Here is a 13970-nt window from a genome sequence, read left to right as displayed (position 1 = left end):
CTCCCTGGAGTGCTGGGACAGGGGCTGCACAACCTTGGTCTGGAGAGATTAGGTCATTGGAATGTTGGGGCAGAAATTGCATACTTCAATAGGTTATTTATCTTCCCGAGAGGCTGGTAATGGGGGCCTTGAAGTTCGATCCTACTGAGTAGCCAGAGAGGAGATGGGGGCTGCCTAGTCTGGATCGGCCCAAACACCTTCATATATACAAATAAAATAATTTCCTTCTAAAAATAATATATAGGCAAAGAAATGATAAGGTTAATCTGGTAACTAATTAGAGGAACTTTAACAAAGTTAATAATAAACTGCTATGGCTTAATTAGGGCTAGCTGTTGTTAAAAGGTCATCCCAGGGACTTTAAACTCATTTGCCACTGTTCAGTCTTAATGATAACTTGCTGTTTAGTATTAACTTTTATTTTAACTAATACACCATCTCCTTAGTTATCAACTCTCTTGCTGTCTGGCATTTCATATTTATGACCATAGTAGAATGACCTGATTATTTTGCACATTAATGATAGGTGATGATAGACGCTGAGGTGCAAGGCCGGAATGAAGCTAGCTGTAATGATTAAGGAATGTGTCACTTTGGCTGGTACATGATTCTCAGCGATTTGGTCATTATGTGATGATGTAATTTGGCAGTTTTATCCTCTACTTTGGGATCGTATTACAAAAATGTTCATCCTCCATTTTTGCATAGCACCAATTTAGCATAATTGCCTAGTATTTAGAACCTAATCATGTGAATAAGTAAGGACAGGGTGTATTGGATACCTATTAAAGTCAATTCCCACTGGGAAAAAGTATGGCATTTAGAGTCAAACCTAGCTTTCATCTTAACTCTACATTGAAGAGTGGGGTGCCCCTGGCTAATGTCTCTGGACCTCTTTTTTCTGCATGGAATTGTATTAAATTTGCAAGTTACCTAGAGAAAATTGGGGTTTCTATCGAGACATTCCAACTGGGATCCAGGCATGTTTCCATGTTTACTCAATAGCTACTCAAGTCTTGCCTTCCCTATTTTTCTATTTCTTTTTTTCATGGACAATTGTATGGTCATGTCCTTCACTTTCTAGTGTAGATCCTGCACTTTTGCTTTTGTGACCTCATTATCTAGGTTGTGCTAATTTTCTTATACTGAACCGAGACTGTTTTTTACATATATATTTTCCTTATATACTGCAACAGGTTTATAGTTTCAGAATTATTTTCTTAAAGTTGGACAGATTTGCTCTTAAGATCAGTTAAATTTCACCCCTTTGGGGAGATCATTCTTGGACAGCTTTATCCATTTATTTCTGGTGCAGCAGATAAGCACTCAGCTCCTAACTAGGAGGTTGGTATTTTGAATTTACCGAGGGTTCCCTAGTAAGCGAGGCTTAGAGATGTACGTCATCTTCTTCTTTTAAAACTCATGTTACTGGGGGCTCGTACAGCTCTTATCACAATCCATCCATCCGTTGTGTCGAGCACACTTGTGCATTGGAGGTATACTTCTGAAGACCACAGCTGTAGCACACCGCGCCCATGGAGTGCAGTTCTACTCTGAAATACGTGGGATCACTATGAGTTAGAATCAAATGGAAACACAGGGAATCCAGGACGGATGATCCCTTCAGTGGTGAGGGTGGTGATACTGGGAGGGTGGAGGGAGGGTGGGGTAGAAAGGGGGAAACCAATGACAGGGATCTACATATAACCTCCTCCCTGGGGGATGGACAACAGAAAAGTGGGTGAAGGGAGACGTCGGACAGTGTAAGATATGACAAAATAATAATTTATAAATTACCAAGGGTTCATGAGGGAGTGGGGAGGGGGGAGTGAGGGGCAAAAATGAGAGCTGATGCCAGGGGCTTAAGTGGAGAGCAAATGTTTTGCAAATGATGAGGGTAATGAATGTAAAAATGTGCTTTATACAATTGATGTATGTATGGATTGTGATAAGAGTTGTATGAGCCCCCAATAAAATGATTTTTTTTAAAAAGAATCAAAGGGACAGAAACTTTTTTTGGTTTTGTTTTATTGTTTCTTAAGTTTTCTCAAGTCAAGTTTCATAATTCATGTTTTCCAAAAGAACTGTCCATTTGGTTGAAATTTTAAACCTTTGAGCTGAAGGTCACATGGAATATCCTTTCTGAGCTCCCCCGGATACACACCTTTAAAAGGGTTATATTCCTTTTCTGAGACCTAATTTTGATATTCCTTCTCTGTTTTCAGTGGATTAGATTAACTTGGGTGTCTATTTTATTACAGTTTTCTCACAAAAAGAATGAAGTCTTTGGTCTTACAAAAGTCTTTTTTTTTTTTAACTTGCTAATGTTTTCACTTGTCTTTATTGTTTTCTTCTCTTTGTTTCCTTTCAGTTGGTTATATTATTCTGTTTCTGTATCTTGGAGTTGAATGCCTGATTTGACTCATTTCCATGATTTCCTGTTATATAATAAAGACCTTTAGCACTTTTTCTCCCCACAGGATTTGAATTCTTTGGTAGAATTCTTTAGGTATTGATCCATGCTCTTTTTCTTCTCACTTTCAAGGCATGATATAATTGCTATTTGGACTTTCCCTGTGATTGAAGAATTATTTTTGAGTGTGTTAATATATGTCTCTCTTTATCCTTATTTTCAAAGCATCATATAATTGCTATTTTGATTTCCCCTTTGGCTGAAGAATTAATTATAAGTGTGTCATACAAATGGCAGGGTTCTCTTTAAAAAAAACAATGCACTTTGTTGTTAATTTCTAGTTTTATTACATTGCGATATACTGTGTGGGGAGCTTGTTGACGTTTTCTTGGGGCTTGCTATTGAACTAACTTTTGTATTTCAGCAGGCACTGGATAATAAGGTGGTCTTTGATTTAAGTGGTATAAATTTTAACTCTTAACTTTATTCGTAAGATGACTCAGGACTTGTATATTTTTCTTTTACCAACGTGGATGATAAATTTCCACAAATTCCTACAACTTCTAATAGTTTCATCTTACATATTTGTATGCTATGATATTTATTTCCACCACTCATCCATCAGTTTGCTGTACTGGGCTGGCTTGTGTGTTGCTGTGATGCTGGAAGCTGTGTCATTGATATTTCAAATGCCAGCAGGGCACTCAAGGTGAACAGGTTCCAGTGGAGCTTTTGGACTCACCCCAGGGTGCCCATTGGTCGCCTTGCCTTTAGACCATGCGCTCTCACAAATACTCAACAAGCCTAGCCCCCTCGTACTAGGTCATGAACTTTAGACCAGTCAACCTGCCTTCGTCTTCTCTTTTTCCTGTCAACCAAGTCCACAGGTGTCAGTGGCCAAACTCAACCCGTCTCTTTATTGCTGCATTTCTCCCACTTCCACTCAACAAGTAGATCCAGGTGGTCACCTAGCAAGCAGCTCAGCCTGATCACAGGCTCTCTTTAATGTTCAGTCCTAGAGAGGAGTTTTCATCATGGTTCCAGATTTTTTCCAGTTTCTGACAAAGATCACTAGTCCCTGAGTACCCCAAAGCACTGGGTGGGGCATTTATTTTCAAAGCTTTCTTTGCAGGTGTGGCCTAAACCCATCTAAAGATCATATTTTAATGACTGAAAGCAAGTGGGCTTACAAGCTTTCTATTTTCATACTTCCCATATTCTCCAGAAAACAACCGAACAAACTGTGGCTTTATCTGACCTCTGGCTAGACAAAGAAGAAAAACTACATGAGGGAGAGGTCAAGCAAACATCCACTCTCCATCTTATGACTTGTTTCTCCAGTATCCCACTCCCAAGGTACCATGATGTGTTAGTCTGGGTAAATTAGGGAAACAAATCCAACTTTCCCCTTCTTAAAATCTGGTCAGATAACACTATTGTTAGTGTACTCTAGGAGAGAGTGTATAGAGAAAAACTTTCTGAGAAGTTTTATTTAACTTAACCAATTTACATCATTATTATTTGTGATGGATTTCTTCTGCTATCTTATTGTGCTATTTTTTCTTTTTAATACTACTTCTCTATTTTCTTTTTGGTCACCTTTACATGTTAACAAACAGACCTTATTTGGCTGAGTATTTTTCTGATCGCTTAAGTTCAGACTAAAATAATAGTAGCTTTTCCTGGATCAAGAAGGGAATTCAGGGACCATTCTTCACTGCTTGTAGTTCCTTCCCCTTCGGATTTCCTTAGGACTTAGGTCAATAAGACATTTTCCCCCTGTTTTTTATTTTTACTCTTAACATGTATTATATCTTTAAAGATTTTCTTTTTTATATAGGTTTATAACAGATTTATAACAATTTTTTGTTATAAATTTAGCTGTAGATTTACTCTAACTCACTGCTTCATAGTTGATTCTTATTCATAGCAACTGTATAGGACAACAATACAACTGCTCCATTGGGTTCCTGAGGTTGTATATCTTTACAGGAGCAGAAGGGATTCAAACTATTGACCTTTGGGCTAGTAGCCCAATGCTTCCTTCATGACATCACTGAATTGATGCCTTTGACTTATGCTGTTGCTAAAGATTATTAAATACACCGAAAACCAAAATCAGATTATTGCCAATGAGTCAACTCTGCTCCTGGCGACCAGGTCGGACAGGGTAGAACTGCTTCCGTGAGTTTTGGATACTGTAACTCTTTCCAGGAGTGGAAAGGCCCCTTGTTCTCCCAGCAGAGTGGCTGGTGGTCACTCTTAGCCAGGTCACCACCAGGACTGCCGAAAGAACAAACAAGTCTGTGTTGGAGGAAGCACAGCCAGAATGCTTCTTAGGTATGAGGATGACAAGATTTAGTCTCTCATATATGTTACCGAGAGGACCAGTCCCCGGACGAGGACATAATGCTTGGTAAAGTGGGAGGGCTCAGGGGTGGAGGAGAGGATGGTTTTCAATACACCGTATATGGCATTTCCTGTCTGCCCTCATTGGTCTTTCATTTTCTCCTTTTTCTGTCTGTTCCCCCACCCCACTGCACTCTATGAATATAATAAGTTTGTTCTCTATATACATTCCTACGCTGACTTTTTTTGGCTTTCATTTATTTGATTGTATTTTATTAATTTTTCCAGCAGTTTATTTGCAAGAAATTTACATATCATATAATTCAATAGTTCAATCATTCAATCATGTCACGGAGACAATCACACACCCCCCACATCAATTTTAGAACATCCGCTCTCCCCCATGGTCAAATCGCCTTTAAAATGATTCATGCAATCACAATCCATTATAATATCCCCTCCCCCTCCCATCTTTATTAGTTACTCTCCAAATCTCCTTTTCCTCCCTATCTCCTCCCCCGCTACCCCTGTATTCTCTTAGATCCCCTTGTATCCATTATTGTCATTATATCGCTACTCTTCCTGTGCTTCACAGCTGGAAGACCCAACAGAAAACAAAATCATGCTAAGGTGGTAAGGGTAAAATCATAATAGTGTACAGAAAATATTAACAATGCAAAAGAAGGAAAATTGATCAACCTCTTGACATGGTGGAATGTAGGGTTTTTTTTTTTAAGCACAGTGACTCCATATTCTTTCCATCTTATTTTGATGCTTCCTGCATCATTCAATATTTTGCCCATAGATCAATGTTGCAACTTGAGGCTTGAATTTTTTTCTTGAGTTCTTTCAGTTTAAAATATGCTAAGTAGGTTCTTCCATTTTGGGTTTCCAATTCTAGGTTTGTATGTATTTCATTATAATATTGGACTTTGTCTTCTTGAGCAGCCCTCTGAAATTTCCTATTCAGCTCTTTGACTTCATCATGTCTTCCATTTGCTTTAGCTATCTATTAAGAGAAAGTTCCAGAGTCTCTTCTGACATCCACTTTGATCTTTTCTTTATTTCCTGTCTTTTTAATGGTCTTTTGCTTTTTTCATGAATGATGCCCTCGATGTCCTACCACAGCTCATCTGTCAGTGTTTAATGCATCAAATCTGTTCTTGAGATGTTCTCAAAATTCAGGTGTGACAGACTAAAAATCTTATTTTGGCTCTCGTCGACTTATTTTAGTCGTCAGCTTCATAACTGAACTTACATATGAGCAATTGATGGTCTGTTCCACAGTTAGCACCTGGCCTGGTTTTAGCTGCTGATATTGAGCTTCTCCATAGTCTTTCTCCATAGATACAGTCAATTTGATTTCTGTGGGTTCTTATCTGGAGAAGACCACATGTTTTGTTGCCTCTTTTGGTCTTGAAAAATGGCATATGCTATGAACAAGTTGTTGGTTTTGCAAAATTCTATCATGAGACCTCCAGCTTTGTTTCTATCTCCAAGTCCTTATTTCCCAATTACTGTTCCTTCCTCTTTGTTTCTAATCACCAACAATGATCAATGCATCTTGATTATATGGTTGATCAATTTCTGACTGAAGTCATTAGCAGACTTCTTCATTGTCTTCCTCACTAGCTTTTGTAGTTGGTGCATAAATCTGAATAATAATTGTATTGATTGGATTGCTTTGAAGGCAGCTAGATAACATCCTGTCACAGACAGTATTGTCCTTCACGATGGGCTTTGTAGTATCCTTTATGACAATGAATGCCATGCCACTCCTCTTGATAATGTGATTCCCTGCATAGTAAATCATAGGATTTTCTGATTCAAAATGGCCATTATCAGTCCATTTCAGTTCACCAATGTCTGGGATATCAATGTTTATGTGTTCTATTTCATTTTTGATGAATTCCAATTCTCCTAGGTTCAGACGTCACACACTCCAAGTTACAATCCTTGGCAGATTTTTACAGCTGTTCCCCTTCACCTTGATCTGGGCCCCAGCCACAAATGGGGATCCAGGAGGCTCCAATAGGACAGGCTTCAGCCAGCTCGCATCCTGTGGTCGACTGCACCCTGAGAAAGCAGCTTCTCCTCCTCACTCACATTTTGGGTGCCCTCCGTCCTGAGCGTCTGGCACCATCTCTGACGCTGGTTTTCTTCCACTCGTTAGGCCTTTCGTATCTGACAGTGTTGGAAACTATGCATGGAGTTTTCAGTGGCCCCACCTTTGAAGCGAGAGGTAGAGCCCTTCACCCTTGTCTTAGTTTGGAAGCTCTGCTGAAACCTGTTCACTTTGGGTGACCCTGCTGGCAACTACATACCAGTGACATGGCTTCCAGTGTCACAGCAACACTGTATGACACCCCTGTATGACAAACTGACAGACAAGTGGCGATGCAAAGAGTTAGAGTCTCAGAAACCCACAGAGGCAGTTCAACTCTGCCCTACGAGGTTGTACGCCGGAATCAAGTCGACGGCAGTGAGTTTGATTTTTGGCTTCGGAATGCGTCTTCAATTCTGTTAAGGTTTTTTACGTGTGTGTATTTTTTATTAAAAAATCTTCTGCAGTTTACTTTTGATTCCTTCCTCTTTTTCAAATAGTTCCTTCTCTGCTGTCACTGTCTCTTATTATTTCATCTTTTCTCTGTTATTTAAGCCATCTTAAAATTTTTCATTGAAGGTACAAAACGGAAAATGCTGCCAAATATTACTTTTACTTCCCTCAATGATATTTTCCCCTTCAAAAGCATGCTCATTCTTGGCCTCCTAAACACTGTCTCCCTCTCATTTGTAGAATTCTTTCTTTCTTTCTTCTTTTGCGTCTAGATTATTTATCCTGGGAAGATAGAAGTTCTCTCTAAGTCTGATACTTCTCTCCAACCAAAATGAGTGGAATTTCTTTTGATCTTTTCATTGTCTACTAGGAGCACACTTCTCTCTGAGCTCATTTGGAGCATCCAGTGGCTCCCCTGCTTGGCACGGGTGACTACCAACCCAAGATCAATAGCTCAAAACATCCAAAAGGAAGAAAACTCAGACTCACAGCCATCGAGTCCTTCCAACTCACAGCAACCTCGGGACAGAGTAGGACTGCCTGTGGATGTCTGAGATTGTAACTCTTTGTGGAAGTAAAACAATCTCGTCTGGTGGGTTTACGCCGCCGTTCACAACCCAACACGTGTGTAACCCACGATGCCAGCAGGCCTCCCCCACGTCCCTCGGTCTCCTTTTTGCGATCTTTCCCTGTTACTGTGCTAAAAAAGAGGGTTATTAATATTAATTGTAGTAATATATAAATATGAAAATAAAATAAATATATTAAGCAAACCTTGGCTAGCTATCAGAATTATCTGCTGGACTTACAAATCATACAGATTGTTCAAGCTTCACTTCAGACCTGCTATTGTCGAGTGTTTCTGATGCACTTCCGGGATCGGAAACTGCTGCCAGAGGGAGGGTTGGCTCTTCACTGACTTGCTCTGTTCGCTGTGTCTCCTCCCAGTCCCCATCTCGATGGGCCGGTTCTCCACTGGCTTCTGTGCAGACGGCATGCCCATGGTCCTTTGCTCGGGAGGCAGGTTGCACAGCAGTCCCCTGTCTCTTCAGCCTGGTCTCTTCTGCTCTGTGACGAGCAGAAATGTCATCCTGTTATTACTGCCTCGTGTGTGACAACCAAGCCTTTTTTCCAACCCGGATGCAAATTTTGACCTATTTTCACTTATTTTCAGCCACTTCTGTCAGGCTTGGGGGTGGGAGCCAGATGCCTTTGTTCACATTTCCATCTTCCCCAGAATCATCACTTGGTGTGAGAATCATCTTGAGATGGGAACGATACAGAGAGTACTTGTGCTCATGTTTTACTTTTACAGGACATAGGAAGGGGCTGCCAAAGGTTCATGGAGAAATGGAATGAAAGACAATGGTATTTTCCCACCAATTATTTGAAGCCTCCTCATTTATTCTACCTGGTGCTTCTTCTACACATTCATCCACACGCGCATTTCTTATATACATCTAGTGTTCCTCAAAATGATATGCACGTATCTGACAGCTTTTGTTTCTGACCCTTCTGTTGCCTCTTTAGAATAAAAACTGTGCATACAGAGGCGAGGAAGGTGACAGAGGTCTTCACATTTTCTCTTGGAGTCTTACTTTTACATTTTCTAATTAGGATTTTTCTCCTCCCGGATTGCCTCATGATATTTGGACAATTCCGACTTTCACCAAAATAATTTGTTATCATTATTTGCTTTGGGGGAAATATACTTAAATGGTAGTTAAAAATAGATAATATACAGATTTTGTTAGGAAATCTGCTTTTCTTTGACAGTGACCCATGCATGGTACTCCTGGACTCTCTGTAAGTTCTTGGATTTTTCTAGTAACAACCTCTTCTTTTGACAACGTAGAACATTGAAGGAATGGATTAGACTGCAGGAGGCTAGAATGGCTTTTCTAGAATGGTTGAAGCCAGCCTGGTTTCTACTGTTTTACTGCCTTAAGACTGAGCTGTGAGCAGCCCTTGAGATACTCTGCTGTGAAAACCAACCTCCTTCTTTCTGAGCATCTACTTGGTGGTCATGTTCTAGGGTGGAAAGTTCTATTCCCTGAAAAAGTCTATTTCCCCTCCCCGAAAGCTCTAATCCATGACCTTTGAGTTTTGTTCGCCTCTTTTTTCCTCAGACGTTCTATCTTCTGCTTACCTTCAAGCTATTATTTTTCCTTGAGGGTCAGTTTCTGAGATCTTTAACATGCATATTTCTCTTGCATCTCCCAGAAGTCTTGGTATGCAGGAAGAGCAAACGGGATTATTTTAGTTTCACAAGGAAACTAGACCCGGAGGGGTTAAGTGACTCAGACAAGGTCACACCACTCAGCAGTTGTAGAGCCAGGACGTCAAAGTCAAGTTTAATGCTTTCCCTGTAACTGTCTCCAGTTGTCAGAGTTTCAGCTGGGCTTAGCCATGACCATGATTTGTGAAGGTGGTGGAACCTTTCAATATGTTCTCTCTTATCTTTCAGAAAATGATATCTTAGAAGATGATGGCGTTTTCAATATTTCAATATTTAATGACACGTGTTTGAAATTGAAGAGCCATTCTAGGAAAGTTGGATCAGAACAAATGTACCAAGTAAGACGACATCTTTTGCTATCAGAGTTGTGTGACTTAACAGTTGTAGGGGTCCACAAATGCAGAACCAAAGGGTTCAAAAACGAACAATGAAACGAACCTTTAGAGAATTTGTGATTATTGTGTCAAGAGCTAGATATTTGCCAGCGAGGGACTGTATTGAAGAGAAACACTCTGTTTTGTGGCTTGTTATAACTTTTCCAGTATTTTACATTTACTACATTTTATTTGAATGGGTGTACTGATTAGAGTTTATTTTGTCATTGAAGACACGTTTTGAGAAATCCATTGACTGGCGATTACCTTCATTTAATATGCGTCCCTAAACATCACAAGTCTTAAGTAAAAATTTAAGTGTGTGTAGCAGATATTCAGCTTGTTATTTTAAAATTAATTTTAGTACCTGGCATATTATGTGATAGAGAGTAGCCTCAGTAAATATTAAGTTAAAGTGAGTTAAATCCATACTTATTGATTAGAAAAAATATTGTGATGGGAACTTAGGAATTCCAAGTCAAGTTAACAGAAATGTACAGATAAATGAGCAACTAGAAGATAGAGGAATTGTGTGTGTGTGTGTGTGTGTGCGTGCGTGCATTTTTTACTAGAGGAAAGACTGCTCTGAGTCACAGAGGAAGAAGTCGGAATGAACCAGATAAAAGGGGGAGGATGTGGCGGGGGAAGGTTACTGCAGGCAGGCAGAGTAGCATGTTGGGTAACAGAGATTGTGGCTTTCTGAGGAGACCAAGAGTAGAGAGTGTAGGGATGATGTAAAACAGGTAAGTAGGGGACAGGTCCTAACAATCCCTGGGTGTTAGGCTTTGGGTTTGGGTTTTATTTTTATGTCTAAGTGGGAGTGAAATATTTAAATTTCTATATTAGAAAGAATGCTGGAACTGAAAACATACTCAAGTGCTCAAATAATGTAACACAAGATAAAAATGATATCTCAGTTTAGTAGAGAAAGTTAGTTTAATTCAATAAAGGGTTCTAGGACAACTGATTAACTGCCTGGCTAAGGAAACAAATGCTCCCTAACGCATGCCCTCCAGAGAATAATGAAAGAGTTCATGGAGTCAAGGGGTCCAGAAAGAAAAAGAACGTTTGGAAATTGATTGTGGTAGCAATGGTACAATACTGCTTGATGTGATTGAATATAGAATGATATGATATATATATTAACTCCCACTTAATAATAAATTAGAAAAATAATAAAATGATAGTAAAAAATTAAATTAAGTGAAGTTAACATCAAGCCTTAAAAAAAAATGAGTTCATTGAAAAAAGAAATTGAGACCAGAAAGGATATTAAAGATACCGTAGGTGAATAATTACCTGACCATAAAAGAAAAGGCTGGAAATGGACAGATTTGATGACTTTGCTAATCTTCTGGGCATAGAAACTTTTGTAAATAGCATTAAGATGAAAAAATTATAAAGGATATATTTGTTGCTAGATAAAAATTAATGTATGTAATATGTGATATGTTCTTTAAAAATCCATTGGAAAAAAGTGAACATTCAAAGATAGGTTTGAAAGAATACATAATATATTGCCAAAACACATACACAGAAACTTGCTATGCCTGACTAGTACAGATGGAACAAATGTCTACACTGAGAGCCCACGCTACTCTATAAACTGGAATAAAGAGGCACGATTACCCTGCTCTTGTATCAGCTGCTGGGCTGGAAAACTAGCATGACTTTTTCTGGAATGGTTACTTGTCACTGACAGACATGTGCTGCCATGAATTATCCAGGCATCGACATGAAGGTTAAGCAGTAGAGATGTTCTCCAAAGCTTTACTTATACCAGGGAGCACCAGAAACAGCTGAAAGGTCAGTCACATCTTAGGACACAATGCTGACGTGAAAAATGCTGTACTTAATTCTGGACAGCATTTACTGGCATGACTGGCAAACCCTCCTGCTGAAATGGTATCTTGTTTCTCTCCTGTTGGCTTGACCTCTCAGTCTCCTTCCGCGGGACCCTCTGCCTCTCTTCCAATGCTGATCCCTGTCCAGGTTGTGCCTTCTCTGTCCTCCTGTCATCTTGTACCTCCAACAACAGCTCCAGCGAGGGGACAGCATGTCTGGAGCTGTTGTTGGCCCTACAGTCCTCTCTGTGCCTTAGCAGCTCTGTGCAGGGACGTCATCCTCAGGGCTTGGTGTGCTGATATGGGGTCTAGGCCGTCCCTCTCTCTTTTTCCTTCTTGGTTTGCCTCCGTGGGTGTGGCAGGCCAGCCCCTCTCCCCAACCTGGAGGTTGAGTGCTGCCCTCTGTCACACACTCTTCTAGGAGGGGGTCAGTTTGGCTCTGATTGGGGCTGGCCTTGTAACCCACTCTGTTCAGGAGTTGCTCCAGCAACTCCTTAGCCTTTCTCTGGACCGTGTCTTTCCACAAGTCACTCCCCCACCCGCAGCGTCCGGCCTCCTCTATCCCACCTGGCTACCTCCCACTCACTTTTCAAAGCTCAGCTCCCTCCTCTCTTCAGTAGAAGACATTCCAGTGACCCCCCCACCCCACACACCATAACTGTTCTTGCTCTCTGAAATAAATGTTTCTTCTCTACTGACTTTTCACATCCCTAACTCACCTCATGATATTTTCTCTTTCCATACCGATTTATTTTTCCCTCCAGTGAAGAGGAAGAAGCCTTCCTTGATGCCCACAGAGGCAGTCAGGTGTCTCTCCCAAGGGCTCCTACAGCCTCGTGTCTTTTAAGGTTTCTTCTGGCTGTTTTATTTGCCTGGACACTCAGCTCATGCGTCCTCTCGTGAGTGGCACAGTGGATTCAGTGGGTCACGTGTTGGACTGCTAGCCAAAAGGCTGGTGGTGAGACCCTGCCAACTAGTCCGTGCGAGAAAGATGGGACAGTCTGTTTTTGGAAAGATAGACGGTCCCTGAAACCGGATGTCCTGGAGAGTCATTATGAGTCCCAGTTGACAGAGCTTGGGTTTTGTTTGCATTTAAAAAAATTTTCTGGTAGTGGATGGTGGATCTGTGAATTCTTTGTGTTACCAAATCAAAAACCAAACTGACTTGAGTTATGAACGGCGAATTACTTGAGGTCTAGAATGGGCGGAATTGAGGTTAGGAATCTTGCCTGGCATCGTATTCTGGCTGGCAAATTGTAGGCAAGTATTAAGTATCCAGCGAAAACCCAAATCCAAATCTACGGTCTTGGAGTCAATTCCAAGTCACAGCAATGCTAGAGGACAGGAAAGGCCTGCTCCTTTGGGTTTCTGGGACTTTCGAATCTTTATGGGAGCAGACAGCCTCATGTATCTTCCCTGCAGCAGCCGGTGGGTTCGGACTGCTGACCTTGGGGTTAGCAACTCAATGTGTAGCCCATGATGCCACCCCGGCTCCCTAAGTGTCCAGCAGATAGAGAGATATTTATAGAATGAACGAATGAGAGGGCTACAACCCTTCTCCATCATTGGTAAATGTAATGGCTTTGTTTTCAAATGATACATACAGTGTGATGAGCACTTTGGAACTACAAGGTGATTTTTGTCAATATTTGGGTCAACTGAAACCCACATGGACTATGGAAACTGATTTGGCAGAGGTGCAGCCTGCATAGTTGGGTGTTTTGCTCAAGCCAGGGGCAGCCGATTGAATGTAGAAATGGTGACGTCAAGTAAAGACTGCCTGGATGTTTTGAGTTTTCTAGAATGGGTGGAATTGAGAGCCACAGAGGGGCATGGATCTTGAGGGTATTGGACTTAGAAATGGTTGAGGCGATGGACAGTGATATATCTGAGGGAAGGGAGGGGAGGAAATATTGAGAGAGTGTATCTTCAGCATTGTGGGAGTGAGTGGCCTACAAGCATGAGAGATTGTGAGATCTTGGGGTTGGGGGAGCATTTTGGATCACGACATGGGGTAGGGTTTGACCATGAATGTGGATAGCTAAAACAGGGGGAAGGGAGTTCATTTCATTTATATATATATATTGTATAATCTGGGGCAACCTTTGTAAAGTTTGCAAACTTTCCTATAAAGTTTATGAATGAAATTAAATACATTTGCCCAGTAGCTTCAATGCAATCTTCTTCACCTGGG

The 13970-nt window shown here is 40.7% G+C and overlaps 1 protein-coding gene across 1 annotated transcript in view; it reads left to right on the top strand.

Annotated features, from left to right (window-relative positions):
- SUSD1 (sushi domain containing 1) overlaps positions 1-13970 on the top strand; it is a 132494-nt gene that overhangs the window by 48408 nt on the left and 70116 nt on the right. The window contains exon 6 of the mRNA XM_045296539.1: positions 9702-9896. Coding sequence (XP_045152474.1) covers positions 9702-9896 — 195 coding nt within the window. The remainder of the gene's footprint in view (positions 1-9701; positions 9897-13970) is intronic.

Source organism: Echinops telfairi, unplaced genomic scaffold, assembly GCF_000313985.2.
Source record: "Echinops telfairi isolate 266 unplaced genomic scaffold, ASM31398v2 ScPeMD7_7410;HRSCAF=8448, whole genome shotgun sequence".
Classification (NCBI taxonomy): Eukaryota; Metazoa; Chordata; class Mammalia; order Afrosoricida; family Tenrecidae; genus Echinops; species Echinops telfairi.
The sequence above is the reverse complement of the archived record's forward strand: the minus strand, read 5'-3'. Positions and strand labels throughout refer to the sequence as shown.